The 27758-nt window shown below is 42.3% G+C and overlaps 1 protein-coding gene across 17 annotated transcripts in view; it reads left to right on the top strand.

The window, feature by feature from the left end:
• Window positions 1-27758, top strand: part of obscnb (obscurin, cytoskeletal calmodulin and titin-interacting RhoGEF b) — a 93119-nt gene that overhangs the window by 6675 nt on the left and 58686 nt on the right. For all 17 annotated transcript variants that reach the window (XR_005282190.1, XM_038301540.1, XM_038301541.1 and 14 more), the window contains exons 3-26: window positions 6376-6645; window positions 6832-7092; window positions 10905-11210; window positions 11315-11581; window positions 11678-11784; window positions 12439-12607; window positions 12737-13012; window positions 13101-13382; window positions 15446-15721; window positions 15839-16120; window positions 16504-16785; window positions 17508-17789; window positions 18469-18750; window positions 18827-19108; window positions 20017-20292; window positions 20369-20641; window positions 20726-20992; window positions 21958-22227; window positions 22320-22586; window positions 26240-26506; window positions 26595-26707; window positions 26803-26956; window positions 27042-27203; window positions 27284-27388. Coding sequence is in view for 16 of the 17 variants with exons in the window: in XM_038301540.1 (XP_038157468.1) it covers window positions 6376-6645; window positions 6832-7092; window positions 10905-11210; window positions 11315-11581; window positions 11678-11784; window positions 12439-12607; window positions 12737-13012; window positions 13101-13382; window positions 15446-15721; window positions 15839-16120; window positions 16504-16785; window positions 17508-17789; window positions 18469-18750; window positions 18827-19108; window positions 20017-20292; window positions 20369-20641; window positions 20726-20992; window positions 21958-22227; window positions 22320-22586; window positions 26240-26506; window positions 26595-26707; window positions 26803-26956; window positions 27042-27203; window positions 27284-27388 (5778 nt within the window). In the remaining variant the exon portion in view is untranslated. The remainder of the gene's footprint in view (window positions 1-6375; window positions 6646-6831; window positions 7093-10904; window positions 11211-11314; window positions 11582-11677; window positions 11785-12438; window positions 12608-12736; window positions 13013-13100; window positions 13383-15445; window positions 15722-15838; window positions 16121-16503; window positions 16786-17507; window positions 17790-18468; window positions 18751-18826; window positions 19109-20016; window positions 20293-20368; window positions 20642-20725; window positions 20993-21957; window positions 22228-22319; window positions 22587-26239; window positions 26507-26594; window positions 26708-26802; window positions 26957-27041; window positions 27204-27283; window positions 27389-27758) is intronic.

Below are 27758 nucleotides of genomic sequence, written 5' to 3'. Positions count from 1 at the left end.
GGTGTGTGCAGGTGTGTGTGACGTTAGCCAGCTACATTGTAGCGTGCTGTTCTGTGGCATTTGTGAAAAGGGAGGGCTGCCTTTTCACATTTCCCCCTTCCTCTGGAGGCTCGCCACTTGGGTGGCGAGACAGATAATCCGCCACTGCATTCTGCGTGCCCGCCCGATAGCGGACCTGGAAACTGTATGGCTGCAAGGCCAAAAACCAACGGGTGATGCGGGTATTTGTGTCTTTCATCTGCCCGAGCCACTTCAAGGCCCGGTGGTCAGTCTCTAAAACAAACTGTCGACCCAAGAGATAGTAACGAAAGGAGTCCAGGGCCCATTTCACAGCAAGGCACTCCAATTCAACAGCAGAGTACCTTGTCTCTCTTGGAAAAAGTTTGCGGCTTATGTAAGCCACAGGTCGCTGCTGATCTCCTTCACCTTGAAGGAGCACGGCCCCCAGACCAACACCGGAGGCGTCAGTCTGGACGGTCATCGGCTGCTTGAAGTCTGGACTCTGCAGTACTGGCCCGCTGCAGAGGGCCTCCTTCAGGTCGTTGAAGGCCGTTTCATGCTGGTCCTCCCACCTGACTCGGACTGAGCCAGACTTCCTGGTGAGATTGGTGAGAGGGGCTGCTCTGGTGGCAAAGTTGGGGACGAACCTCCGGTACCACCCTGCGAGCCCCAAGAAAGAGCGGACCCCCTTCTTGGTCTCTGGCCGCGGGCAGTCCCGGATTGCCTGGAGCTTGTCTTGTTGAGGCTTGATGACTCCGCGTCCAACAATGTGCCCCAGGTAGCGCACCTCTTGCTGAACAAAGGCACACTTGTTGGGCTGGATGGTCAACCCCGCTTGGTGAATGCGGTGCAACACCTCGGCCAGGTGCTGCACATGCTCCGCCCAACTGCTGCTGTAGATGATGATGTCATCAAGATAAGCACCCGCGAAGGCGCCGGTGCCGTCCAGCACCCGGTCCATCAGGCGCTGGAATGTTGCAGGCGCCCCCTGCAGGCCGAAGGGCATCACCGTGAATTGAAAGAGGCCCTGGGGTGTCCTGAAGGCGGTGTAGGGTCTTGCTTCTTTTGCCAGGGGCACCTGCCAGTACCCCTTGCTAAGGTCCAGCGTGGTAATGTACTGGGCGCCTCCCAGACGCTCGATGAGGTCTTCAAGTCGGGGCATGGGGTAGGCGTCGAAGTGTGACTGAGCGTTCACCTGGCGGAAGTCAATGCAGAAGCGCATTGTGCCGTCCTTCTTCGGCACAAGGACCACTGGGCTGCTCCAGGCACTCTCCGAACGCTCAATCACCCCCAGTCTCTGCATGACCTGAAGCTCCTCCCGGAGAGCAGGTAACAGGCGCTCTGGAACTCTGTACATCCGTTGTCTGGCGGGTGTAGAGTCTTTCAGACGGATGGGGTGCTCTGCCACCGGTGTGTACCCCGGCTGGTCACTGAGCAGGCCTTCAGGAACAATGGCCTGTATCTCTTGCTGCTGCTGACGGGTTAGATGGGACAAGTCCAATGTCCCAGCTGGCTGTTCGGTCGGGAAGAATTGCTCAGGGGTGTCCTCCTCTTCCTTCACGGCCTGCACCAACAGCTGTGGACTAGGTGGTGCCTCCCTTTCATTCCACTCTTTCAGGAGGTTGACGTGGAACGCTTGCCGCTTCTTCCTCCTCTCTGGCATCTCCAGCTCATAGGTGGTAGGCCCCAACTGTCTGCTGATGCTGTAAGGACCCTGCCACCTCGCCAGCAACTTATTCTCTTCAGTGGGCAGGAGAAGGAGGACTTTCTGGCCAGGCTGGAAGGTTCTCTGTCGTGCACTCCGGTCGTACCAGGTGGTCTGGGTCACCTGGGCACTCTGGAGGTTGTCTCGAACGAGGCTGGCCATCTCCTCCATCCTGTCCCTCATGGCAATGACGTAGGAGATCACGTTGGAGGTGGTGGCCTTGGGCGACTCCCAGGCATCCTTCAGCAGGTCAAGGGGTCCGCGCACATGTCTGCCGTACAGGAGTTCGAACGGCGAGAACCCCGTGGATGCTTGAGGTACCTCACGGTAGGCAAACATCAGGTACGGCAGCCATCGGTCCCAATCTTTGCCGTTGGCAGACACAAATTTCCTCAGCATACCTTTCAGTGTGTGATTGTACCTCTCAACAAGTCCATCTGTCTGGGGATGGTAGGGAGTGGTCCTGATCGCACTAATACCCAACAACCCATAAACCTGCTTTAAGGTGTTTGAAAGGAAAGCTGTTCCCTGATCCGTCAGTATTTCCCGGGGAATTCCCACCCTTGAGAATAACTGTAATAGTGCAGGGGCAATGGCTCTAGCCGTAACCTTGCGTAAGGGAAACACTTCAGGATAACGTGTGGCGTAATCACAGATTACCAAAATGTACTGGTGGCCTGATTGTGTGCGCTCTAAAGGTCCTACAATGTCCATACCTATTCGGGTGAATGGGACATCTATCACTGGCAACGGCTGAAGTGGATATGGCCTGACTTTGTGTTTGCTGTAAAGCTGGCATGTGGGGCATGTTTTGCAGTGTTTTTGCACATCAGTATACAACCCGGGCCAGAAGAATCTGTCTGAAATCCTCTGCAAAGTTTTCACACTTCCCAAATGTGCCGACCAAGGAATGTCATGACCCAAACACAAAATCTTCTGTCTTAGACAGGTCGGTATTACTAGCTGCTCTGCACTGCCACCTTCAGGCTGATGATACAGCAAGCCATCACGCACAAAGTAAAATTCACCCAGCAATGTCTTTTCCTGGCCTGTGCCCACACCATCCACTTCAACAACTTGGTCAAATAGCTCCTTCAGTGAAACATCTTGGTTTTGCAATTCTTTCAGATCATCAGGAACTTGCCACATCTCCTTCCCTGCATCAGGAACTGCCGCTAGCTCTTCACCAGACATGACTTTGACTGTGCCAACTAGTTTGTCATGCCTACGCTGTCGGCGTGTCTTCCTGTCTCTCATTTTTACAGGGGAACCAAAATCTTCTCCACTGTATGGCATTTCACGTAACAACTCCTGCGCCTTTTTAGCCTGTGCCCTGGTTGCAACGCAACTCATTGGGAGAGAAGCCTGCACCAGGTCTGGCAGAATCCCCACATCCTGACCTAAGACCACAGGATAATTCAAGCCTTTAACAACCCCGGCTTCTAACCTGAACATCTGATCTTGCACTTTAACAGACACAAGTGCTATGGGGTATTCATGGACATCACCATTCACACACACTACTCGCAGTTTCTCGCCAGTCAAAGCTTCAGGCTGCTGAACCAGGTGAGGTTGCACCAAAGTGTGGGTGCTGCCTGTGTCCAGGAGAGCCCTTGCCGGTTTATCATTCACAATCACACCCATTACTGGCACACTGTCAGCATACACAGCATCAGTCATAGGTCTAGGCACAGAAACCATACTGCAAGTAGCACCCCTAACCTTCTTCAGAGGACAAACTCTAGCCCAGTGACCTGGCTTACCACAATAATGACATACAGCCTGTGTGTTAGCAGGTGTATTGTGTGTTGTGGATGTGTCAGTAGGTCTAGGCTGAGAGGGGTGTTGAGGCATGTAATGTCTAGTGCTTGGGCCCCTACTCTGTGTACCACTCCCCGGACCAGGACCAACTCCACTCCCATATCCCACAGACTTTCCCTTCGGCGGTTGAGGTGCTCTGTTGGGGCCTTGGAATCTGAAGTCCTTCGGTCCGCGGCGGGCTGACAGGTAACCATCCACGAGCTCTGCGGCCTTCAGGCCTGTGCTGGGGTTGTGCTCTTTGACCCACACTCTTACCTCCGGGGAGAGTGAGCGCAAGAATTGTTCCAGAATGAGCACTTCACCGATTTCTTCCACAGTGTGCTCCGCTGGGCGAATCCATTTTTGGTACAAGTCCTTCAGCCGGTTGTAGAATTCTTTCGGCGTCTCACCAGATTGAATGTTCGGCTCCCTGAACCGTGTTCGGTAGCTTTCGGCGTTTATCTCATATTTGGCTAAGATGGCATTCTTCACCTTGAAGTAGTCCACGGCTTCATAAGGATCCATGGCGACGTATGCAGCCCGAGCTTTGCCAGACAGGTACGGTACAAGGAATGTAGCCCACTGGGCTAAGGGCCACCTGTAGGCTGTGGCTAGACGTTCAAAGGTGGTCATGTATTGCTCCACATCATCGCTGTCCTCTAGCTTCGGCACTGCTGCTCTGGTCCATGTTGCTGGCGCTGGTGCTACTGGATCAGGAAACAGGATCGATGGGCCTGCCGCTGGCATCCATGGGGCTGGTGGTGGTGCTGGATACCCTGCTGCCGGTGCTGCTTGGAGGGTTGCTGCCACTGGATGTGCCGGTGCTGCTGGGAGGGTCGCTGCCGCTGGATGCGCCGCTGCTGCTGGGAGGGTCGCTGCCGCTGGATGCGCCGCTGCTGCTGGGAGGGTCGCTGCCGCTGGATGCGCCGCTGCTGCTGGGAGGGTCGCTGCCGCTGGGAGGGTTGCTGGCTTTGCTCCATCTGGCTGCTGCTGCTGCTGCCCTCCCCTGGAACTCCTGCGATGGTCCTCCAGCTCATCACGGACGTTACCCAGTTGAACTTGAATGTTGCGCCACCGCTGCTCTTGTTTCTCCCTCTCTTTCTCCTGCGTCCGCATGGACCGTTGCAGTAGGCTGTACAGGTCTGAAAGGTTGAGTGCTTCTTGCGGCCTGTCGTCGTCATCAGGTTGTGTCTGTTGCTCTCCTCCTATGGCTCCTTCGACCTCTTCCTCACCTGGACCCAGGGGGTTGGTCTTCTTCAACTTCCTGTAAGCCATCTCACTCTGCTTGCACTTCTTTCTTGTTGACTTTCGTGTCGGCGCCACGATCCCACTTCTGACACCAAATGTGAAACTGGTGAGCCCTCTGGCTCAGGTTTCACTGCAGGATGGCCACCCAAATGGAATGAAAGCACTCAACAAGGAGGTCCAGTGCAAATGACGTGGTGTATATTTATTTACAGTGCTCTAACCAAAAAGTGCAGTAACAAAAAGACTTTCCAAAACATAAACAAAATCAACACGATGGTTGTTCAAAATAATAACTAATAATAAATCTAAGCACAGAGAGCAATACCTCTTTTGAACACGACAGTCTCAGGCACCAACCTTTCTCCTAGCATCCAACCCACAAACTGAGGAAAAAGTAGGGTTTTTATACAAACAGACATAATTGGCAAATTGCATGCCTACTGGACTAAATCACTGACTGATTGGATGAGACCACTATGCAAGAAAAAAAAGGTACAGCTGAAACAATGCACTACTTCATTTTCACTGTTAAATTACATGCCTAAGCAATCTACATTAACCACATTACTGTATGCATACATTCAATAAAACACATTTCTCATTACATCAACATTACACCTAAAAATAGCATTTTAAATGCATCAAACACTCAGTTTCACCCCGTCAGGTAATCAAAGCCTCTGATTGGCTGAATGAGACATAAATTATTCCCCTACCCACAGTTCGTGTTTCCCAGGGGAGGAGAAGTTGTCGGACCAGGAAGTGTGTGTGCGCGTTTGTGTTTGTGTGTGCAATGTGTGGAAACTGGAGCGGTATGGGATTATGGAGCGATATCGGCGGGTACCTCACCGAACGCTGCGATGGCTGGTCACTCAGGTAAGTACTGAAAGTTTTTGGAGTGTTGGCGTGACAAAGAGCTCTCATATGCGGTTGCCGGCTCCGCGAGTGAAAGTCTCAGATTCGTGTGTGCGCGCTTGTGTATGGAGGTGTGTGCAGGTGTGTGTGACGTTAGCCAGCTACATTGTAGCGTGCTGTTCTGTGGCATTTGTGAAAAGGGAGGGCTGCCTTTTCACACATCTGCCTCTCTTGAAATGTTCCATTGTCTTTCCAGTTTTGAAAAATGGCTACGAGAAATTTGCCTCAAACATCCATTTTATTTCTGTAGTATGTTTGTCAGCAACCTCATTGACCAAAGTGGCTTTCAATTAAAAACAGACGGAAGATATTATCATAATGTTAACAGTAAGTACTAACATGGTGAAATGTACATTAAACAAGTTAAAACAAGAAGAAAACCAAAAATAAAAGATGTGAGACTCTCTAGACAATCTGATAACCCTAATAAAACATAAAAGGAAATATTGGTTTTTCCCCATAATGCATTACAATCAAATGCTGTATTTTCCAAAAATAAAAAATAAAAATTTCAAATTAGGAAATTAGAAATCCATTTTAATGCATCTTATTCAGATTTACCAATGGTAAGGATGATTAAATATAATTTAATTTGTTAATAAATATTTTACTTTATTTTACTTTACAAGCAGGTGTTGCACTTTACACTATTTAGTCTTTTTTCATTGTAACAATCAACAGATTTTCTTCTTTTTGTTTTTACTCAGAGCCAAAAGTTCCATTTAAGAGGAAGCTACAGGATGTGGAGGTACAAGAGAAGGCCTCAGCCACACTCCTGTGTGAGGTGCCCCTTAATGCCACCCAAACCAGTTGGTTCATGGAGGAAACCATGCTGGAGCAAAACATCAAATATCGCATGGACGAGCAAGGGACGCTGCGTCGCCTCACCATACATAATGTCACCACGAATGATGATGGAGTTTATATCTGTGAGATGAAAGAAGGCAGCCGCACTGTGGCTGAGCTCACTGTCCTGGGTAGGGTAAACCTTTTTTTCAAGACTGTAAGGGCAACTTAGCTGTAATTTCAAAAGGATATTTAATTGCAATAATGCAGCTGTTAAAGTTGTTCCATTGGTTTACAAAATAATTCTTTTTAAACAGTTTATATTCTGTTTATCTGCTACAAATATTTCTATTAGAAATCTCCCTCTATTGTACTAGGTAATATCACAAAGAAGCTTCCTCGGAGAACAATCGTTCCTGTCAGTGACACGGTCATCTTCTGCGTTGAGCTGGAGCATCCTTGTCCAGATGCCTATTGGACTCGCAATGGCGAGAAACTGAAGGAAGATTCACGTACTTCGATTGCCTGTGTACTTAGACAGTACACATTAACAATTAAAGACTGCCAGGCTGATGATTCTGGAGAAGTGGCCTTCATAGCTGGAGATTGTAAGACTTCAACACGATTCTCTGTCACTGGTAAGTCAAGTCATCTTTACAAATTTCTCTCATAATTGCTCAATTTTGTTCTATATTTGGTGAGACATGGTAAAGCCCCTTGTTTTGCATCCAGCCCATTTATCTTATCCACCATGTAGACAAGGTGACTGGTCTAAAAATACTTTGCAATGCCTATAATCTACTTTATATTATGGTCATTGTTCATAGTTTGCAACAGTGAAGGTTTTTCTCCCTCAATACAAAGTACAGTAATGTTTCAGTTTTATTTTTTCTTTTATCCCAACACTTTGAGAGAGATAATTAGCTGCACTATAAAATTGATTTGTTTTATTATTATTATTATTAGCATCCCTATACTAATTATCATTATTATCCTAATCTCCATGGCTTTGAACCTCATCTTTCTTTACAGCCACTCTCAAACTGTCTGTAAAAAAGGTAATGTGCTCATTACAATGTGTGAAACCAAATCGGTTTGCACATCTAAACATTTGAGTTGCAATCTTCGTAGGTACAGTAACTTGTAACATACCCATTTATTGCACAAACTAAAAACTGTGACTCTTCATCAAAAAATGAGACTATACTTATGGGATTGATTTCATGTTCTATGCAACATTATGTGGCACCCGAGAGGTGCGATCATCTTTAAAAAAAACATAAAAACCAAACAGACTGCGGCGATTGTGAGCAGGGCCTTAAAAAGTTTAATAGATTAAAAGTTCAATAATTTACGTAAAAAGACGAGCTCGCTAAAAGTGTTCAATAAAATACGTTAAAAGGAAAAAGATAAAAAAAGATAGATAAAAGAGAAAAGATTAAAAAGAAAGATAAAAATCCAGATGGTGGAGAGCAGCAGAGTCAATGGGGAAGTCTGTTAAAAGACGCGCACTTGGCGGGTATAATGGAGGGCACCGTCCACCCCAGCGCTGGGTCCTCGTTTCGGCACGCTGCGCGTGTGGGCCTCTCCAGCGTAGCTGGCCTGCGAGGTCTCCTCCAACACGCGCCTCTCGCCAGCGTGCCTCTGCGCCTCGCTCCATGACGGGCCTCTCTGCACCCCGCTCCGGTGAGCGTCTCTCCGGCGTGCGTCCTTGCACCTTGCTCCGGTGCGCGTCCCTGCACCTCGCTCGCTCCGGTGCGCGTCTCTCCGGCGCGCTCCTCTCCGGTGCGCGTCTCTCTGTCCGGTGCGCGTCTCTCTGGTGCGCGTCTCTCTCTCCGGCGCGCTCCTCTCCGGCGCGCGTCTCCCTCTCCGGTGCGCGTCTCTCTCTCCGGTGCGCGTCTCTCCGGTGCGCGTCTCTCTCTCCGGTGCGCGTCTCTCTCTCCGGTGCGCGTCTCTCCACCTCGCTCCGGCGGGCCTCCTGCCGTCAGTCCCCAAGGCTCTCCCGCTGCTTCCCTCTCACTCGCTCCGTCCGGCTCCCTCCAAGATCGGCCTTCCCCAACCAAACCTTCCCATGTCCGGTGTCTGTCTCTCCAACCAAGCAGCTGCCTTTTTTAAATCAGCGTCCCAGTCGGCACGCTGCTTAGTTGATTGGGAACACCTGTGCCGTTGTGGGCGTGTCCAGGTGTGTGTGGCAATGTGGCCTCCAAACAAAATCCGAAAAAACATGCAACACACAAAATTGAAAACAAGCAAACAAGTTCAAGAATAAAGAAAATCCAAAATTAGAAAACATGCAACAACTTAACAAAAAGGCCACATTACCACATCCCCCCACACTTTAATAAGGCCCGTCCCGGCCGATCCATAGTCCTATGGGAGAGCACCTTCCCATCTGATTTAAAAAAATAAATAAATAAAATAAAACCCGTTAAAAACACTGCTCACAACCCCGCAGTCCTACCAGCAACGCCAGAATCTGTGGCACCCGAGAGGTGCGATCATCTTTAAAAAAAACATAAAAACCAAACAGACTGCGGCGATTGTGAGCAGGGCCTTAAAAAGTTTAATAGATTAAAAGTTCAATAATTTACGTAAAAAGACGAGCTCGCTAAAAGTGTTCAATAAAATACGTTAAAAGGAAAAAGATAAAAAAAGATAGATAAAAGAGAAAAGATTAAAAAGAAAGATAAAAATCCAGATGGTGGAGAGCAGCAGAGTCAATGGGGAAGTCTGTTAAAAGACGCGCACTTGGCGGGTATAATGGAGGGCACCGTCCACCCCAGCGCTGGGTCCTCGTTCCGGCACGCTGCGCGTGTGGGCCTCTCCAGCGTAGCTGGCCTTCGAGGTCTCCTCCAACACGCGCCTCTCGCCAGCGTGCCTCTGCGCCTCGCTCCATGACGGGCCTCTCTGCACCCCGCTCCGGTGAGCGTCTCTCCGGCGTGCGTCCTTGCACCTTGCTCCGGTGCGCGTCCCTGCACCTCGCTCGCTCCGGTGCGCTCCTCTCCGGTGCGCGTCTCTCTGTCCGGTGCGCGTCTCTCCGGTGCGCGTCTCTCTCTCCGGCGCGCTCCTCTTCGGCGCGCGTCTCCCTCTCCGGTGCGCGTCTCTCTCTCCGGTGCGCGTCTCTCTCTCCGGTGCGCGTCTCTCTCTCCGGTGCGCGTCTCTCTCTCCGGTGCGCGTCTCTCCACCTCGCTCCGGCGGGCCTCCTGCCGTCAGTCCCCAAGGCTCTCCCGCTGCTTCCCTCTCACTCGCTCCGTCCGGCTCCCTCCAAGATCGGCCTTCCCCAACCAAACCTTCCCATGTCCGGTGTCTGTCTCTCCAACCAAGCAGCTGCCTTTTTTAAATCAGCGTCCCAGTCGGCACGCTGCTTAGTTGATTGGGAACACCTGTGCCGTTGTGGGCGTGTCCAGGTGTGTGTGGCAATGTGGCCTCCAACAAAATCCGAAAAAACATGCAACACACAAAATTGAAAACAAGCAAACAAGTTCAAAAATAAAGAAAATCCAAAATTAGAAAACATGCAACAACTTAACAAAAAGGCCACATTACCACAATTATCCATAATGTTTGTTGCATAATCCACAAATGGGAATGATGTTTGGGGTCTGGGGATAGATTTAAAAGCTTTTACATATATATAAATGTAAAATAAATAGAAAGTCACTACTTTGTACACTTCCCGGAGGGAGCAGGTAATGACAGCTATATGTAGAAATGTCTTGGCCAGACATTCTTTTCTTGAAAGAGACAAACTGCTGCTCAAAGGGCAAAATTCATGAGGATTATTCAGATAACATGAATTATACCAGTTAGTGACTATTTTTGATGAAGGAACACCATTATAACAAAAAGGGTTGCTTTTGGATGATAATTCCATTACATTTTAAAAGACTTTATCGATCTCAATGGGTAAATTACCTGACTATAGGGATTTTGACCAAAGTGCTTTACATTATATTTAGTTATTAACCCATTCACTCATCATACTCATGGTTGCAAGCTACTCTGTAGCCATAGCTTCCCTAGGGCTCACTGAAAGAAATAAGGTTTACGTACACAGGCAGCATTGGGCCCTCTGACCACCATCAGTAGGCAATGAGGGTGTATTGCCCAAGGACACAACGACACCTAAAGGCATGAACTGATAACCCACTGGTTGCAGGGCAAACTCCTGCATCCAATGCACTGTAATGAAATGCTGTTGTAATTCATAGGGTATTTTTCAACAATTTGCTGTATATGTTAATAGCTGTAGGCAAGATATAGGCCTTTACGCTATTGTGGAGTGTTCTAGAACATAACCACAACTGTAGACGAGGAACCACAAGTTGAGCTGTGGTAAATTATGACAAATGGTCCCTCTACATCCTTAGACTCTAACAGGAGCCACCACACTAAACGGGAGTGTGAAACAAGGAGAAGATACATCTATAACACTTTCATCTTATTGTAGCTCCCAGGAAACATCCCCCTGATCCCCCAGTCGATGCTGTGGTGCAGAACAAGACTGACTCATCCATCACCATTCAGTGGTCTCCCCCTGACAGTGACCGCCCTGTACCCATTAATGGGTACATCGTGGAGAAGAGAAAGGTTGGTGCTTCCACCTGGCAGAGGTGCAATGCTGGAGAAATCCTCACAACAACAGAGGTCACCATACGCAGTTTTGCAGAAGAAGCTAGCTACCAGTTCCGAATTTCTGCCACAAATGCTTTTGGTCAGAGTCCCTATTTGGAAGTACCTGGTAGTTTTTACCTTGGTAAGTCTCTGTTTTATTATCCTTATTTTATATGTTTAATGTTTTTTTTTATTATTGTTATTTTTTTCTACTTTATAATTTTGTCCTTGTCTATTGTTCTTCAGAGCCCACTGCTGAAATCAGGAAAGGTCTGATGAACAGTACTGCAGTCTTTGGAGAGGAGTTCTCCATCTCTGTCGAGCTGTCAGCTGCTTGCTCAGGCTTCTGGTCCCTAAATGGACGTCTTCTGCGGAGTGGATCAGAGTACCTTATTACCAGGTCCAAGAATATACACACATTACTCATTCGTGTTGTGACGATGGAAATGAATGGAGTCGAAATCAAGTTTGTGGGTGGAGGTTCCCAGAGCAGTTGCATCCTTTCTGTGAAGGGTATGCAGTTTAAAATGGAATAGATATTTTCTGCATTGGACTTTATCTGAGTGATATTTTTCAGTCATGCCTATTAAGTGCATAAATGTGTTTTAGCACCCTCTATCAAGTTCACCAACAAGTCTGACCATCCAGAGGTTGTGACCTGCAGCGTCCAAGAGACAGCTCAGCTGAGTGCTGAGGTGTCAGACTATGAGACTCAGGTTTGTAGGACAAACATGTTTCTTTACCACCTTGACCATTTTGAGGATATGCTTTCTCATAGTTAATTATCTTGAACTGTTTAAGTCACCTTACAGCCTTTTACTGGGATTTGATTGTTTCCTAAATTCTGGGAGAACTAGAAATCTGATTTACTGTGCAGATGTTTTCACCCTCCTTTACTCTAATTCCCTAAAATATGATCTAGTGCCAGCAATATCCTTTGGAATTATCCTAAGGAAGGGTTCAGACAGCAGTAAGTAGACTAATGAACACACTAGACATGTCAAGGGTAAAGATTCGGAGAAGCTATAAAACTATCAAGGCATGACCTTCTATACACAGGCCAGCTAAGGAGAACATTGAGCAGAAATGCAGCCAAGAGGCTAATGGTAAATCTGCACATTATGCAGAGATCCACTGTTCAGATGGAATTTCTCTTTTTTTAAAGATACAACTTTGAACTGTTTGGTGAAGACATAAACATTTGAGGGGGAAAACCCTACAGCGTTGTTGCGGCAACTTTATCTTGTGGGAAGAAATTTCTATAGCAGGGATTAGAACCTGGTCAGGGCTATTGAGAAGATAAGATGAATAGTATGCTGCTAGTTCTGTGCTGTTAGAAATCTTGATTTAAGTAATGTTTGGTTCTTTAGGTGGCTTGGATGAGGAATGGGCGAGAGGTGAAAATGGGGAAGAAGTATGAATCAGTTATACAAGAATGCAGGAGGATACTGATAGTTCACAATGTTACAGAAGAAGATGTGGGCCTTTATGAGTGTGTCTTAGCTGATGACCGGATGTCCTTTCAGCTCACATTGAAAGGTAAGTACTTTTGAACTTTAAAATAGTTTTAAAGTTCATTAATGCACACAGATCATTGGTTATAAGCCTTGTTTGGAAAACTATTGAACTATACAACAAATAATTCCCGTATAATCCACCTCTGCCTAGATGAGCCTGCCAAATTTCTCAATAAAGCCAGGGGCCCCATGGGAATGTCATCCTCCCTTAGAGGAGACCTTGAGCTGAGTTGTGAGGTATCTTCTGCGAGTGCTGCTGTTATTTGGAAAAAGGATAAAGTGGAGATTAGTGAGGACCAAAGAACAACCATAATCTCCAAAGGGACCCAAAGGAAACTCATTATTAAGAGCGCCAAGAAAATCGATGAAGGATATTATTCATGTGAGACAGCAGCTGACAAAGTCACATTCCATGTAAAGATAAAAGGTAAACCTATTAGTTTCTACAGGTAGCATTGATTATTTTTTTTAAGGTTGATGCTATAAAATGAGGCAAACTTTGTTTTTATTCCCAGAGTCCCAAGCAGCAGCTGTGTTCTCCAATAAGGAATTAGTTCAGACAGAGATCAAAGCCATCCTTACCCAGAGAGCAACGCTGAGCTGCAATGTGTCAGATACCAAGACGGAGGTGAAATGGTACAAAGATGGAAAGCTACTGGAGTCGAGTAGGAGAATATACTGGGAGGCAAAAGGCACCACTCGTCAGCTGGTGATTGAAAATATAGAGAAGAGTGATGCTGGAGAGTACACATGTGAAGCTGGAGGGGAAAAGCTGGTCTTCAAGATATTTGTATCTGGTAGGAGTGCTTGATCCCTAAGCTTGTGAATATGGTTAATAACAATAGAAAGTATCTGTTCATCTGCTTGGTAAATCCAGACTTGAATTTTACTTTATATTATTATATAACAGTTTGTCAGCCACCCTCTGCATTGTCTGAGCAGTGCACAGCACACATGACAACAAGAGACTGAAGCAGCAACTACAGCCTTTCATTCTCTGCAAACATCACTGCAGCATGTGAAAAGCATTTGCTGGTCAACAAGATAGAGTGCACAGTCTATGATAAAGTTTTGCAAGCTGTGCACAAGAAAAGGCAAATTTAGACTGCATAGTAGCAACAGTACAAAACCAACAGGTTTCAAGACGTTAGATTAGTCCTGGACTCCAGTCGTTTCAAATCCTTTAAAGACAGCTCAACCATAACGAGAATTAGACTGAGATTCAGTTAGATGAAAAGTGTGCATGTATGTTACATGCTTATTCACCAAGCAAATATCGCTTAAAGTTACTTGAACATTAGCTGTGTGTTTATGTGGGGAAAGATTACTCTAGGCTAGATATGCATCAATCCAGATTTTTTCTGATTCAGTCCGATACCGATACCTGGGCTGAGCATATCGGCTGCTATCCGATATCGATCCTATTCAACTGTAACCATATATCGTGCCCTGTTAGTGAAGGCTTAAGCCTTTACAAAAATATTGTTAAAAAGGTAACACATCAACACAGATATAAATGTACTTTAATTATTAGTAAATATGTAGCAAAAAGAAAGACATAACAGCTCTATATATAAAGTTCATTAGTTTGGATCTCTGATATCCAATATCAAATGGCAGAAATCCGATCCAGCTAATTTATCAATATCAGAGCCAATATCCAATCCAGGTATCAGATCAGCAATTGTACCACTAAACTATGCTATCTAGGAACATCAAGGTTTTTTATAGCAACAGTAGAAAAGGGAAGGTTGACAGAGCAAACACTTTGTTCAGGCATACGCATTTAAATAGCATAAGATATGTAGCTTGCTCCACAGTAAACTGAATTACTCACCTGAAACAATGTCAAGATGAATAAAAACATCAGTGGTACTACAGAAAAAACTGCTACAGTCCAAAACCAGCTGTCAGCATCATTCAGCTAGTCCAAAATGCTGCACAGTGTATGAGATTCTACAACACACTGGTACTGTTATGATTGGAACCTCTGACCTTAGAGATTCGTCAGCAGCTGTGCCTTTATGGTGGGTTTTAGTACATATTTTTACAGAATAAATTTTACAACATCCGTCCATCCATATTTCACGCTTTTCATATTAACTTAACTATTACCTTTGTCTGGAATTGTTTCTCCCAAAGCTTTCACTGAAAAATTTTCGATTTTTAAACTATGTTCACTTTTGAAACATTGTAATATCCTCTTTAACCAAAGTTCTGATTCACTTTAAATGCAAAACTAGCTAGTATGGTGAGCCAGATTAATAATGTGTGGCAGTCTCGTTCTAGTTCCACATGCTATCAATCTGGAGCTGCTGCCATCAAATCTGTTGGGTAACAAGGAGGGACATTCAGCAGAACTTTCTGAGCTGATTGGCTACAAAGTTTGATTTTAGCCAATCAAAAGGCAAAAAAGCCATTGCTACTTGTTTTCTTTTGCTTTTCATCTTTTGAAAAATGAATTCTAAAATAAATAAATAAATTATATCAAACTGAAAAATTGTTGCGAACCAAAAAAAGAACATTTAGAAACCAAAAGTATTTCTGAAAATGGAAAATGAAATAAATACTAAACTTACATTTTTAAACTACAAAAAGTTTGAAAGCTAAGCGAAACTAAGTGTTGTCTTTGTTTTTTCTTGTTTTTACATCTAAAAATATTTTCCACTTACAAATATTTCTTTCCAAAAAATATTTTAGTTTCATATTTTCCAGGTAAAAAAACAAACAAAAAAAAGCAGTTAACAATATTTACTGGCCTTTAAGATACATTTGGCAGGTAAATGTGTTTTGTTCATACTCTGTTCATACTTTTACAAGGATTTGTCTGATGTGTTTTCTCTTATAACTGTGTTATTAGATGCCCAGTCGGCTTTTTCAAACAAGGAGTCGGTCCTGAATGATGTTAAAGCCGCTGTGTCTCAGAAAGCCACACTCAGTTGTGAAGTGTCTGATACGAAGACAGAGGTTAAATGGTACAAAGATGGAAAGCTTCTCACTTCTAGCAGGACGGTACATACAGAGTCAAAAGGAAAAAGTCGCCAGCTGATGATAGAGAGCCTGGAGAGTAAAGACGCTGGAGAGTATATCTGTGAGGCTGGTTCTGAAAAGCTTGTCTTCAAACTGCAAGTGGAAGGTAGGATCCAGCAGTAAACTGACATGTGGTTGGTTGGTTCATTTCTAAGATACTGCCATTAAGCATCCAGAAAAGTAGAATATTGCTGGAAAACTAATACATTTATACCATCTGCAGACATGCAAGTTCAGTCTGCCTTCTTCAAAAAGGAGTCTGTTCAGAAAGAAGTGAAAGCCAGCCTTTCCCAAAGAGCCATACTTAGCTGTGAGGTTGCTGACAGCAAGACAGAGGTGAAATGGTTCAAGGATGGCAAGCAGCTGACATCCAGCAAAACAATCCACACAGAATCCAAAGGCAAGAGCCGTCAGCTGGTGATAGACAGCATGGAGAGAAAAGATGCTGGAGAATACATCTGTGAGGCTGGAACAGAAAAGTTGGCATTTAGGATAAATGTTGAAGGTAACAATGTTTTTTGCAATAAGAGAAAATATCTTCACAAGAAATCGACCATTAAAGCTATTCTTTCTAATTAACTAAAAAGCTTTTTGCATGTGTTCCTCTGTTTTCTGATCATTTGACTTTGGTGTTTAAAGTTTGAAGTCTCTAATTTTTCCCCCTCCACAGAATTCTTTAAAGATTTGTCCCGGTTTGCTTTTTAATAATTTGCAGAAAAATTGTAATTGTTTAATGTCAAAGATTTTTTAACTGAAAAAATTGCATACCATGCTAATTCACCCATGCATACATTTTGAAACCCTTACTTGCCTTAAAACATAATTAAATCCATGTTACTGATATATTTAAAACTCACATATTATGTGGATTTTCCCTATATGCTACAGAGATCCAAAAAAAGTGTGCCTTTGTGAACAAGGAGTCTGTGCAGAAAGAAGTGAAGACCACTTTGTCCCAGAAAGCCACTCTGAGCTGCGAGGTTGCTGACATGAAGACAGAGGTGAAATGGTTCAAGGATGGCAAGCAGCTGACATCCAGCAAAACAATCCACACGGAATCCAAAGGCAAGAGCCGTCAGCTGGTGATAGACAGCATGGAGAGAAAGGATGCTGGAGAATACATCTGTGAGGCTGGGACTGAAAAGCTTTCTTTCAAGTTACATGTTGAAGGTAAGGAGTGATTCATAATGATTATAGAAAATTCTACCCATAAGATCACAAGTATATATTTGTTTTCAAATTCATGTTTGATTTTTTTTCAAACATAGTTTTTAACAATCAGTAAAAACATCTTAACGGGAAACACAACAATTACACCTTTACTTTTTATCACTAAACAGCATTTTGACCAGAGACCTTTATATTTTGATAACTTGTCTTTGGTTTAAAGTTCACCTTTCTCCTTTCTATCACTCTAATCTCTGCTCCATCACCCCAACTTTTTGCTGGATTTGTCATTGTTTGTTTTTAGTATGGGTTTTTTCTGCAGTTTGCAATCTTTATTATAAACTTTTTTTTTTTTTTTTTTTTTACAATAAAAATAGAATTGTACACCAATGCATGTTTTACTTGAATTGTATTTTTTTATTTTTTGCTGAGCAAATATTGGGGAAAAAAATCCTTAGTAGAGGCTTTATAAATATATTTAATTTATTTATATTAATTATTTTAAGAGCTCCCTTCCTATTTACATTAACACCATCCTAGCCTTATTGAATATCTATTTGCTCCGTCTTTGATGTAACTGTAAAACATGACACCTCAGCCTCAAATTGTCATACACCATAACAAAATTTGTAAAAAAAAAAAAAAAAAAAAAAAAAAAAAAAAAAAAATATTTTAAGATCAATTTAAAAATCATATATTATTAGGATTTTCTTTATTTGGTGCAGAGAGCCAAAAAAGCTCTGCCTTTGTGAACAAGGAGTATGTGCAGAAAGAAGTGAAGACCACTTTGTCCCAGAAAGCCACTCTGAGCTGCGAGGTTGCTGACATGAAGACAGAGGTGAAATGGTTCAAGGATGGCAAGCAGCTGACATCCAGCAAAACAATCCACACTGAATCCAAAGGCAAGAGCCGTCAGCTGGTGATAGACAGCATGGAGAGAAAGGATGCTGGAGAATACGTCTGTGAGGCTGGAACAGAAAAGCTTTCTTTCAAGTTACATGTTGAAGGTAAGGAGTGATTCATAATGATTATAGAAAATATTAACCGATTAGATTAGGAGTATATTTTCGTTTTCAAATTCATGTTTTATTTTTTTTTTCAAACATAGTTTTCAATAATTAGTCAAAACATCTTAACGGGAAACGCAACAACTACACCTTTATTTTTTATCACTAAATAGCATTTTGACCAGATGCCTGGATATTTTGATAACTTGTCTTTGGTTTAAAGTTCACCTTTGTCCTTTGCATCACTCTAATCTCTGCTCCATCACCCCAACTTTTTGCTGGATTTGACATTGTTTGTTTTCAGTATGAGTTTTTTTCTTTAAAGTTAGAAATGTTTATTATCAAAAAATTTTTACAGTAAAAATAGAGTTGTACACTAATGCATGTTTTTAATTTAATTGTATTTTTTTTATTTTATGTGTTGCTTAGCAAAGATTTTTAAAAAAGCCTTAGTAGGGGCTTTATAAATATATTTTATTTATTTATATGATTTTTTTGAGAGCTCCCTTCCTATTTACATAAGCACCTTGTTGAATTTCTATTTGCTTGGTCTTTGATGTAACTGTAAAACATGACACCTCAGCCTCAAACTGTCATACACCAGAACAAAATTTGTAAAAAAAACACTATTTTAAGATCAATTTAAAAATCATATGAGGATTTTCTTTATTTGCTGCAGAAATCCAAAAAAGCTCTGCCTTTGTGAACAAGGAGTCTGTGCAGAAAGAAGTGAAGACCACTTTGTCCCAGAAAGCCACTCTGAGCTGTGAGGTTGCTGACAGCAAGACAGAGGTGAAATGGTTCAAGGATGGCAAGCAGCTGACATCCAGCAAAACAATCCACACGGAATCCAAAGGCAAGAGCCGTCAGCTGGTGATAGACAGCATGGAGAGAAAGGATGCTGGAGAATACATCTGTGAGGCTGGAACAGAAAAAATGGCCTTTAAGATACATGTTGAAGGTAAGGATTTTCAATACTGAATATATTGATATTAGATGAATAAACCCTCAGTACTTTTCTTTTACTACTTTTACAGAAATCCAACATAAATCAGCCTTCTCCAACAAAGAGTCGGTCCAAAAAGAGGTGAAAGCCTCTCTGTCGCAGAAAACCACACTGAGCTGCGAAGTTGCTGATGCAAAGACTGAGGTGAAATGGTACAAGGATGGTAAGCTGGTCACATCCAGCAAGACCATACATGTAGATGCAAAGAGCAGAGTTCGCCAGCTGGTGATTGACAGCGTAGAGAGAACGGATGCTGGAGAATACATCTGTCAGGCTGGGACTGAAAAGTTGGTCTTTAGGGTTCATGTGGCAGGTAGGAGGAAACAATACAGTACTTGTTACTATTGTTGGAATGTAATATTATGTCAACTATCTTTTATAGCTTAAATAAATAAATATTCATTTGCTATGAAGGGAACAACAAAAAAGACAGAGGAAACTTTCGGACTGAATCAGTAAAGATTTGGCTTTTTCAAAGGGTTGAATAAAATGGTAAAAAATTTACATTCTTACATTAAAGCTGAGATTTTCAAAAAGTTGCCATCGTTTCTAAATGTTACATGTCCCAAATGGGACATAGGTTGAAAGCTTAGATGGATACAGAGGAGTAATGGTTATAGCTCATTCAGAAGAAAATTCAGACTTTCTCACAGTGTGAAAGATCTGCAGACATGTTAAAGAAAAACAGATTGTTTACTTCTTCTGAGTCACTAATTCAAAAAAATATTTAACTATGCTTAGACATAATATCTACGCTGAAGAGTTACTCTGAGTACACTGGAAAAACAATCTAAAAATAAGTTAACATTTCTTAAATTAAGTGTATATACCCTTAATTTAAATAGGTAAATGAGATAATTTGCCAATACAATCAGTATTTCTACTCTAAAAATAAGATAATTAGATAACATGCACTTAAAATAAGACAATGAAATTGTGTTTTCTTATTTTAAATCTAAATTGTCTTGTTCCATTGGCAAAATGTCTGTTTTATCTCGTCAATTTAAATTTTAGATTTTTTTACAGTGTAGCTACAACCACTGTAGCAATGGTATGTTCACAAATGACCTACATTTTAAACTTCCAACCAGCTGAACTGTCCAATACTTGTCATAAAATGGTTTCTTAGTGTGTTTTTAGCTAAACGATACTCTGGTAAAGCGTTTTTAGATGAACTGAAGCACACTTTAATTTGAAACACTTTTATCATTTGCTTTCTAGAGCCTCCAGCTGTTTTCTCCAACAAGGACTCAGTCCAGAGAGAAGTAAAAGCTGCTCTCTCTCAGAAAGCCACTCTGAGTTGTTCCGTTTCAGACTCTAAGATGGAGGTGAAGTGGTTCAAGGATGGGAAGCTTCTGACCTCCAGTAAGGGGATCCTCATGGAGTCGAGGGGAACAACTCGTGAGCTGGTAATAGAAAAAATGGAAAAGAAGGATGCAGGGGAATACAGCTGTGAAGCTGGAAATGAGAAGCTGGTATTTAAGCTCCACTTGACAGGTACCAGTTTATTAAAAACATATATTGAAGTGATCATTTCCTGCAACAAAAGATCTAAAACAGGTATTTTTTGTAGATGTGGCTGTCAAGTTCAAGACCAAGCCTGCCAAGGATACAGTTATCATTGAAGCAAATGAAAATATAGTTTTAAGAACTGAACTGACCACAGAGGCTGGAAGTGTGAAGTGGTTAAGAGATGGTGTAGAGCTAAAGGAGAGCAGCAAGTATGAAATACGAAAAGATGGGCTTTCACGCACTTTGATAGTGAAATCAGCAGAGACCAAAGACTGTGGAACATATTCCTGTGAAACTTCCAATGACAAAGTGGAATTCAAAGTTCAGGTTAAAGGTGGGTCAGATTAAAGTGTTTCTGCGTCTGTCCTTGGACATATTTAAAATTCTTTTCACCTGCTACCCTCTGTTTTCCTTTCAGATTCAGCTTTGAAGTTTGTTGTTCCTTTGAAACCTGCTACGGTGGAGTTAGGAGGAACTCTTAGCCTAATTTGTGAGCTAAATCAGGTCTCAGGGGATGTTGTCTGGCAGCATGAGGGGCATGAAATTAAACCTGGAAACAGGCACTGTGTCAGAACAGATGGAGCAAAAAGGGTCCTCACTGTGACGGCGGTGACTAAAGAAGATGAAGGAGAATACAGCTGTGTGTGTAAGACTGACAAGACATCTGCTAAAGTATTGTCTAAAGGTAATGACCTTCACTTTTCAAGACTGAAAAGAGGATATGACTGTATGTAAAGGTGCACACCAGAATTATCTAACAGTCAAACTCACTTTATGTTTGGATTGTTATTTAAAGGACATATCATAGTCAGTTCTGTTTTTTTTTTTTTTACAATAATGTTTTAAAGGGCTATTTAATTTATTTAATAAAATGAAACTTTTAGATTCGTAGCCCTCTGGTAGATTACACAATGTTTAAGGCAAGTTGTCAGAGCTCTCTTCAGTACATTTATACCTTTTTATATTTCTTGTTATTTCTTTTATTATTCGTGTTTCTTTTTTTAAATCAAATTTTGGGGCCAAGCGATATGGAATAAAAGTCTAATCTCTCAATGTTTCTCCTCTACCAAATATGACTCTATTAAGTTTTAGAAAAAAAAAATATGACATGATATTCATTAATTTCATAGACTAGCTTTAATTTCAATCATCTACTGTCTTTGGAGATGCTGTAATTTAAAGGACAATGAAATTTCAGCTTTCAAACATGCTTGTTAATCTGTTACTTTAAGAACAAACAATGAAAATATAACCGATAGATATTTGCTGCTGGGAAAACCGTGCACTCCAAACGGTAACATATTTTTAACGTCATACGTATTTTAGGAACACTGTCAACTATTAAACACATGAAATGTTATGATATGTGTTTAGGTGTTTTTTGCTTGCTTGTTTTTGTGAAGAGTGTCAGGGAAGAAAAATGAAGTCTTCTTGGAAAAATGAAATCTTCCACCATAGTGTTTACTAAAACCACAAGTGAAAAAGCATTTTTTTCTTTTTTGTGCGAATTTTGAAGAACGATATTTGAAAATGCCACAGTGCAATTCATATTTGTTTTCCTATTATTCAATTTTGCCACCATTGTTCCATTGCCAATGAAAAAAACACATCATTAGATAGCATCTTAAAAACCTTCTTTATTTTTTTCAGCTCCAAGACTTGTGAGGTTAACCACTAAACTGAACAATGTTGCCGCAATGGAGGGAAAGGATGCCATTTTCAAATGTGCCGTCACCCCGGCTGACGTGAAAGTCAAGTGGTTCCACAACAACATGCCCATCACCGCTGGGCCCAAGTACAAACCTGAGCATGGAGGAGGGAGCTGCTCACTTAACATTACATCGGTCACACAGAAAGATGCAGGAGAAATAAGTGTGGATGCAGAAGGCAAAAGCTGCAAAGCAACTCTTCAAGTGCAGCGTAAGACTGGATATGTTTGCTAAAATATCTGCAGTAATTTTCAGTTTCCAAGAAATCTAAATAAAGTAAATGATTACATCCACCTCTTTCAGGTGAGCCTGTCGTGTTTAAGAAAAAGCTGGAAAACCTGACAGTGGAGGAAGAAAGAGAAGTAAAACTGGAAGTGGTGCTCAGTAAGCCTTCAGATGAAGTCAAGTGGATGAAGAACAGCGTCGTACTGCAGCCTGAAGGAAACATAGAGATTAGAGTTGAAGGCATGAAGCAGACCCTGCTTTTCAAGAAAGTGACGTATTCTGATCGCGGCATATACTCTTGTGAGACTCTGGATGACAAGACCCAGGCAAAGCTCACTGTTGAGAGTAAGACTATTCCCTAATACGACTTGTGAGGAGAATATACTCAATATACCATGTGATATACAGTTGTGGTCAAAAGTGTACATACACTTGTAAAAAATCATAATGTTATGGCTGTCTTGAGTCTTCAATAAGTTCTACAACTCTTATTTTTCTATGATAGAGTGATCGGAACACATACATGTTTGTCACAAAAAACAGTCATAAAATTTGGTTCTTTCATGAATTTATTATGGGTCTGCTGAAAATGTCACCAAATCTGCTGGGTCAAAAATATACATACAGCAACATTAGTATTTGGTTACATGTCCCTTGGCCATTTTCACGGCAACTAGGCGCTTTTGGTAGCCATCCACAAGGTCCTGGCAAGCTTCAGGTCGAATGTTTGACCACTCTTCTTGACAGAATTGGTGCAGTTCAGCTAAATGTGATGGTTTTCTTGCATGAACCTGTTTCTTTAGCACTGTCCACATGTTCTCAATGGGGTTTAAGTCAGGACTTTGGGAAGGCCATTCTAAAACCTTAATTCTAGCCTGGTTTAGCCATTCCTTTACCACTTTTGATGTGTGTTTTGGGTCATTGTCTTGTTGGAACACCCAACTGCGCCCAAGACCCAACCTTCGGGCTGATGGTTTTAAGTTTTCCTGCAGAATTTGGAGGTAATCCTCCTTCTTCATTATCCCATTTACTTTCTGCAAAGAACCAGTTCCACTGGCAGCAAAACATCCCCAGAGCATAATACTACCACCACCATGCTTGACAGTAGGCATGGTGTTCCTGGGATTAAAGGCCTCACCTTTTCTCCTCCAAACATATTGCTGGGTGTTGTGGCCAAACAGCTCAATTTTTGTTTCGTCTGACCAGAGAACTTTCCTCCAGAAGGTTTTATCTTTGTCCATGTGATCAGCAGCAAACTTCAGCCGAGTCTTAAGGTGCCTTTTCTGGAGCAAGGGCTTCTTTCTTGCACGGCAGCCTCTCAGTCCATGCCGATGTAAAACACGCTTGACTGTGGAGACTGACACCTGTGTTCCATCAGCTTCCAAATCCTTGCAGACCTGCTTCTTGGTGATTCTTGGTTGACTCTTGACCATCCTGACCAATCTCCTCTCGGCAGCATGTGATAGCTTGCGTTTTCTTCCTGATCGTGGCAGTGACACAACTGTTCCATGCACTTTATACTTGCGTATAATTGTCTGCACAGTTGCTCTTGGGAACTGTAGCTGCTTTGAAATGGCTCCAAGTGACTTCCCTGACTTGTTCAAGTCATTAATTCGTTTTTTCAGATCCACACTGAGTTCCTTTGACTTTCCCATTGTAGCTTTTGTAGCTGAGTCTAATCACTGGGTCAAATGAGCCCTATTTAAATGGGCTCATGAGAAGTCAACAGCTGTAGTCAATCAGAATCACTTAGAAGAAGTGAAGAGGCCATGACATGAAGCTAATTTGATTGACACAACTCGCTACATCACCAAAGTTGACAAATTTTGTTGCTGTATGTATATTTTTGACCCAGCAGATTTGGTGACATTTTCAGCAGACCCATAATAAATTTATGAAAGAACCAAATTTTATGACTGTTTTTTGTGACAAACGTGTATGTGTTCCGATCACTCTATCACAGAAAAATAAGAGTTGTAGAACTTATTGAAGACTCAAGACAGCCATAACATTATGATTTTTTACAAGTGTATGTACACTTTTGACCACAACTGTACTAACGAATGTACTTAAGGCTATCTTCTCAAAATGTGTAACTTGAGTACTGTTTTGCATTTACAAGTCACAGGGTTTTATTTATTTATGCTTAATTATAACATCAGATGTTTGTTGATTGACAGAAATCTTGTTTTTCACTAACTAGAGCTTCAGATTTTATGTTAGGAATCTCCATTCAGTTAAAGGGGTCATAGGATGCAAAACCGAGTTTCCATTGTCATAGATGAATAACGATAGTTCAGTGGGTGATATGGACGTACAGAGAAGTTCAAACCCCATCGACACCTCCTTTCTCTGCAAATCTCACAATTCCAAACTTCCACCATAAAACGGGCGAATACAAACGAACCCCCGGGTTGACCTAAACTCGAGGATGTTGCCTTATTTGGTTCTGGCCTGTATTTTTGGCATGCCTCGAAATGGACATACAGACCAGCCCACTGGTTCACTGGCCCAAGAACATGAACAGATGTAGATGTAAGACACCAGTTTAGCTGTTTAGCCTACAGTTGGGTTTACTTCTAGAAGAATTACAAAGCAGGCAGTTTCTCTATTGAAAATGTGCCAGAACCACGGGTGTAAATGCAGTGTTCCAGGCTGCACAGAAAAAAGGGAAAATTTTCACAGTCTTCCCAAGGATCCGAAGACTCGACAGGCATGGATTATTTTTGTGCATCAGAAGATCTTGTCAAAGTTTGATGCTAAGCTGTTCAAGCTACTATGCCGCTGACCGAGCCATCAGCTCTGGGGCTGGTCCGCCTCTGGAGCCCCCCGCCTGCCTTACCGTGCTTCCCCCCGCCTGCCCAGTAAGGCAGTGGTAGGAGCACGGGGTTTTGGCTACCGTCAACAGGTCGGGTTCGGTCACTCCTTCCCGCTGTCCGCCGGGCTTACCGGACCAGCCCCGGAGCTGACGGCTCGGTTCTGCTGCACTGTAGTCGACCAAAATCCCAGACGATGCGTCTTTGCTCAGCAGCTTTGCTCGTTGTACACCAACCAATCAGCGCTCATCTAAATATTCATGAGCATACCATAAAAGGAAAAAAACCTGTCGTTTCATTCTAGGCCTTATAACCAGGCTTGCATTAGGGCTCATAGAACAGCAAATTTGCCATTTTCAGCCCAACCAATGTTACACACCCTATTCAGAGACCTTAAGGACCAGCACCAAATACCCTATATAATCATTCTATGACCCCTTTAAGGTTGTTCTGAGGAATGATCAGATTAAACTGGATTGTCACAACAAAACATTTTATGATTATTCAGGGGGAAGAGTTAGAAAATGGCATCAATATAGTTTTGCCATGCTGATAATTACAGAGCAGATAGTTGACTCTAAAAAGAGTGAGGCTTAAAATTGTTGTCAACCATAATTACCTCCTAAAAAACATCTGCTGTCTTAATTGCTTTTAAACAGAAAAGCTTTGCAGGCATGTTGCAGTTAGTAAGACAATGTTTAAACCCAGCATTTATTGAATCATCAACAATTTAAAGGGTATAATTTGAATTGCAGACATCCCAAGTCTCCTGGAAGTTCCAGGAGTCTCCCTGATATAGATAGTTGTTCAAGGATGCTCTCGAGTCAGATAAATTATCCTGGATTTTAGACTATGTGAGGTGGTGTTTTGTTAATGCGAGTGAGAGCGTGCAGGCAGTACAATAATTGGTGCACCATATGCAGTTTAGAACTACTTCAATTGCACGGGCATGACAAGAGAGAGCGGGTAGGGAGAAGGTTGCTATAAATAGTGCTATAAATAGTTACAGCTTGCGTTTGTTTCATATTCAAGTGTTATTAACTTAATTTTATTCTAGAGGTGAAATATAAATACCTAACAACACAAATGCAGTAAAATTTATGGAAAACTGTTATTGTCATTTTCCATACTTTTTCAGTTTGTCATTGTGTTTTGATCCCAAAATGTTGTGTTCCTCTTCAGTGAAGAAGATTCAGCTAATAAAACCACTGACAGAAACTAAAGCTCATGAAACGGAGACAGTAACACTTGAAGTGGAGCTGAGTCAGGCTGATGTTGAAGGCTCGTGGACCAGAGATGGGGCCAAGTTAAAGTCAGGAGCAAACTGCCGCATCACAACTCTAGGGAAGAAGCACACCCTGACACTTTCCAATCTGAAACGGGAGGATGCTGGGATGATTTCCTTTCAGGCAGAAGGAGTCCATACTTCAAGCAAACTGATGGTCACAGGTAAATTATGCTGCCTGTTAACACTCCTCAAGAAATTACTGATCATTTAGTCACTGCCACATTTTGACTAAATGTCCCTGTCCTAAAGAACCTCCTGCTCTGATCTCCAAACCTATCATGGACATCAATGTTCCTGAGAAGGAGAAGGCAACTTTTGAATGTGAAGTGTCTAGAAACAATGCAGAAGTTAAATGGTTCAAGGTAAAATATTACATGTGCAGTGTTTGCAAATGAAAATAATTTAATTCAAAAAGTAAAGCATTGTTTTAATATTTTAAAAAACAATATTTATAAAGGATGATGTTGAACTGAAGCCAGGAAAGAACTTTGCTCTTCATTCCTTGGGCCGAAAGCGAACATTAGTCATCAACAAATGTACACCTGAAGATGGAGGAACTTATATCTGTCGGACTACCGATGATAACACCTCTGCTAAGCTCACTGTTCATGGTAATTATTGAACTACAAACTTAAAACTGTGAGAATGCACTTATTTGGTTGTCTCTAAAATGGGTTCTCAATATGCCTCCCACAGCCAGAGATATCAAGATTATTAAGAAACTAGAGGATGTAGAGGCTGTTGAAAAGGAGAGCGCTTCTTTTACCTGTGAAATATCTCATGATGATGTGGAGTGCAATTGGTTCAGAGGAAATACCAAAATAAAAGCCAACGACAACATCAAGATGAGACAAGAGGGTACATTTTAATAACGTAATGCTATTGTGACTTTTAAGTAAGTTTTTTCTTTTATAGAAAATGTTTTTATCGTCTTACAGGTAGGACTTATGTACTGCTCTTTAAGTCTGTGACGCCTGAAGACGTGGGTGAAATTAGATTTTCAGCTGAAAAAGCTTGTTCAACTGCAAAACTTAAAGTCAAAGGTAGGCACATGATTCCTGCATATTGGTTACAGATATTTTCAAAAACATTAGAAACTGTATGGAGAATGGCATGAAGTATTAACGACTGTGTTGTAGCATTGCAACTCATTAACCGCATTCACAAAAGTCTTTAGTGATAGCTTACACCTACCAGTATATGTTAAACATTACTCATCCAATTGATCTAAATATGCTAATGACAGCAATCTTATATTCTAGTTCTTATTTTGTATAATAACATAATGTATGATTATAATATTATATCCTCACATTACTTGGCTTAGTATGTATTTTGAAAGAATAAAAAACATTGCATCATTCCGACAGTTTTTTTCTGATCGGTTTGACTGTCCAGTTGCAACATGCATTA

This window comes from Cyprinodon tularosa, unplaced genomic scaffold (assembly GCF_016077235.1).
Source record: "Cyprinodon tularosa strain WSP-4 unplaced genomic scaffold, ASM1607723v1 ctg47, whole genome shotgun sequence".
NCBI classification, from domain to species: Eukaryota; Metazoa; Chordata; class Actinopteri; order Cyprinodontiformes; family Cyprinodontidae; genus Cyprinodon; species Cyprinodon tularosa.
Note: the sequence above shows the minus strand (reverse complement) of the source record. Positions and strands in the feature narration are given on the sequence as shown.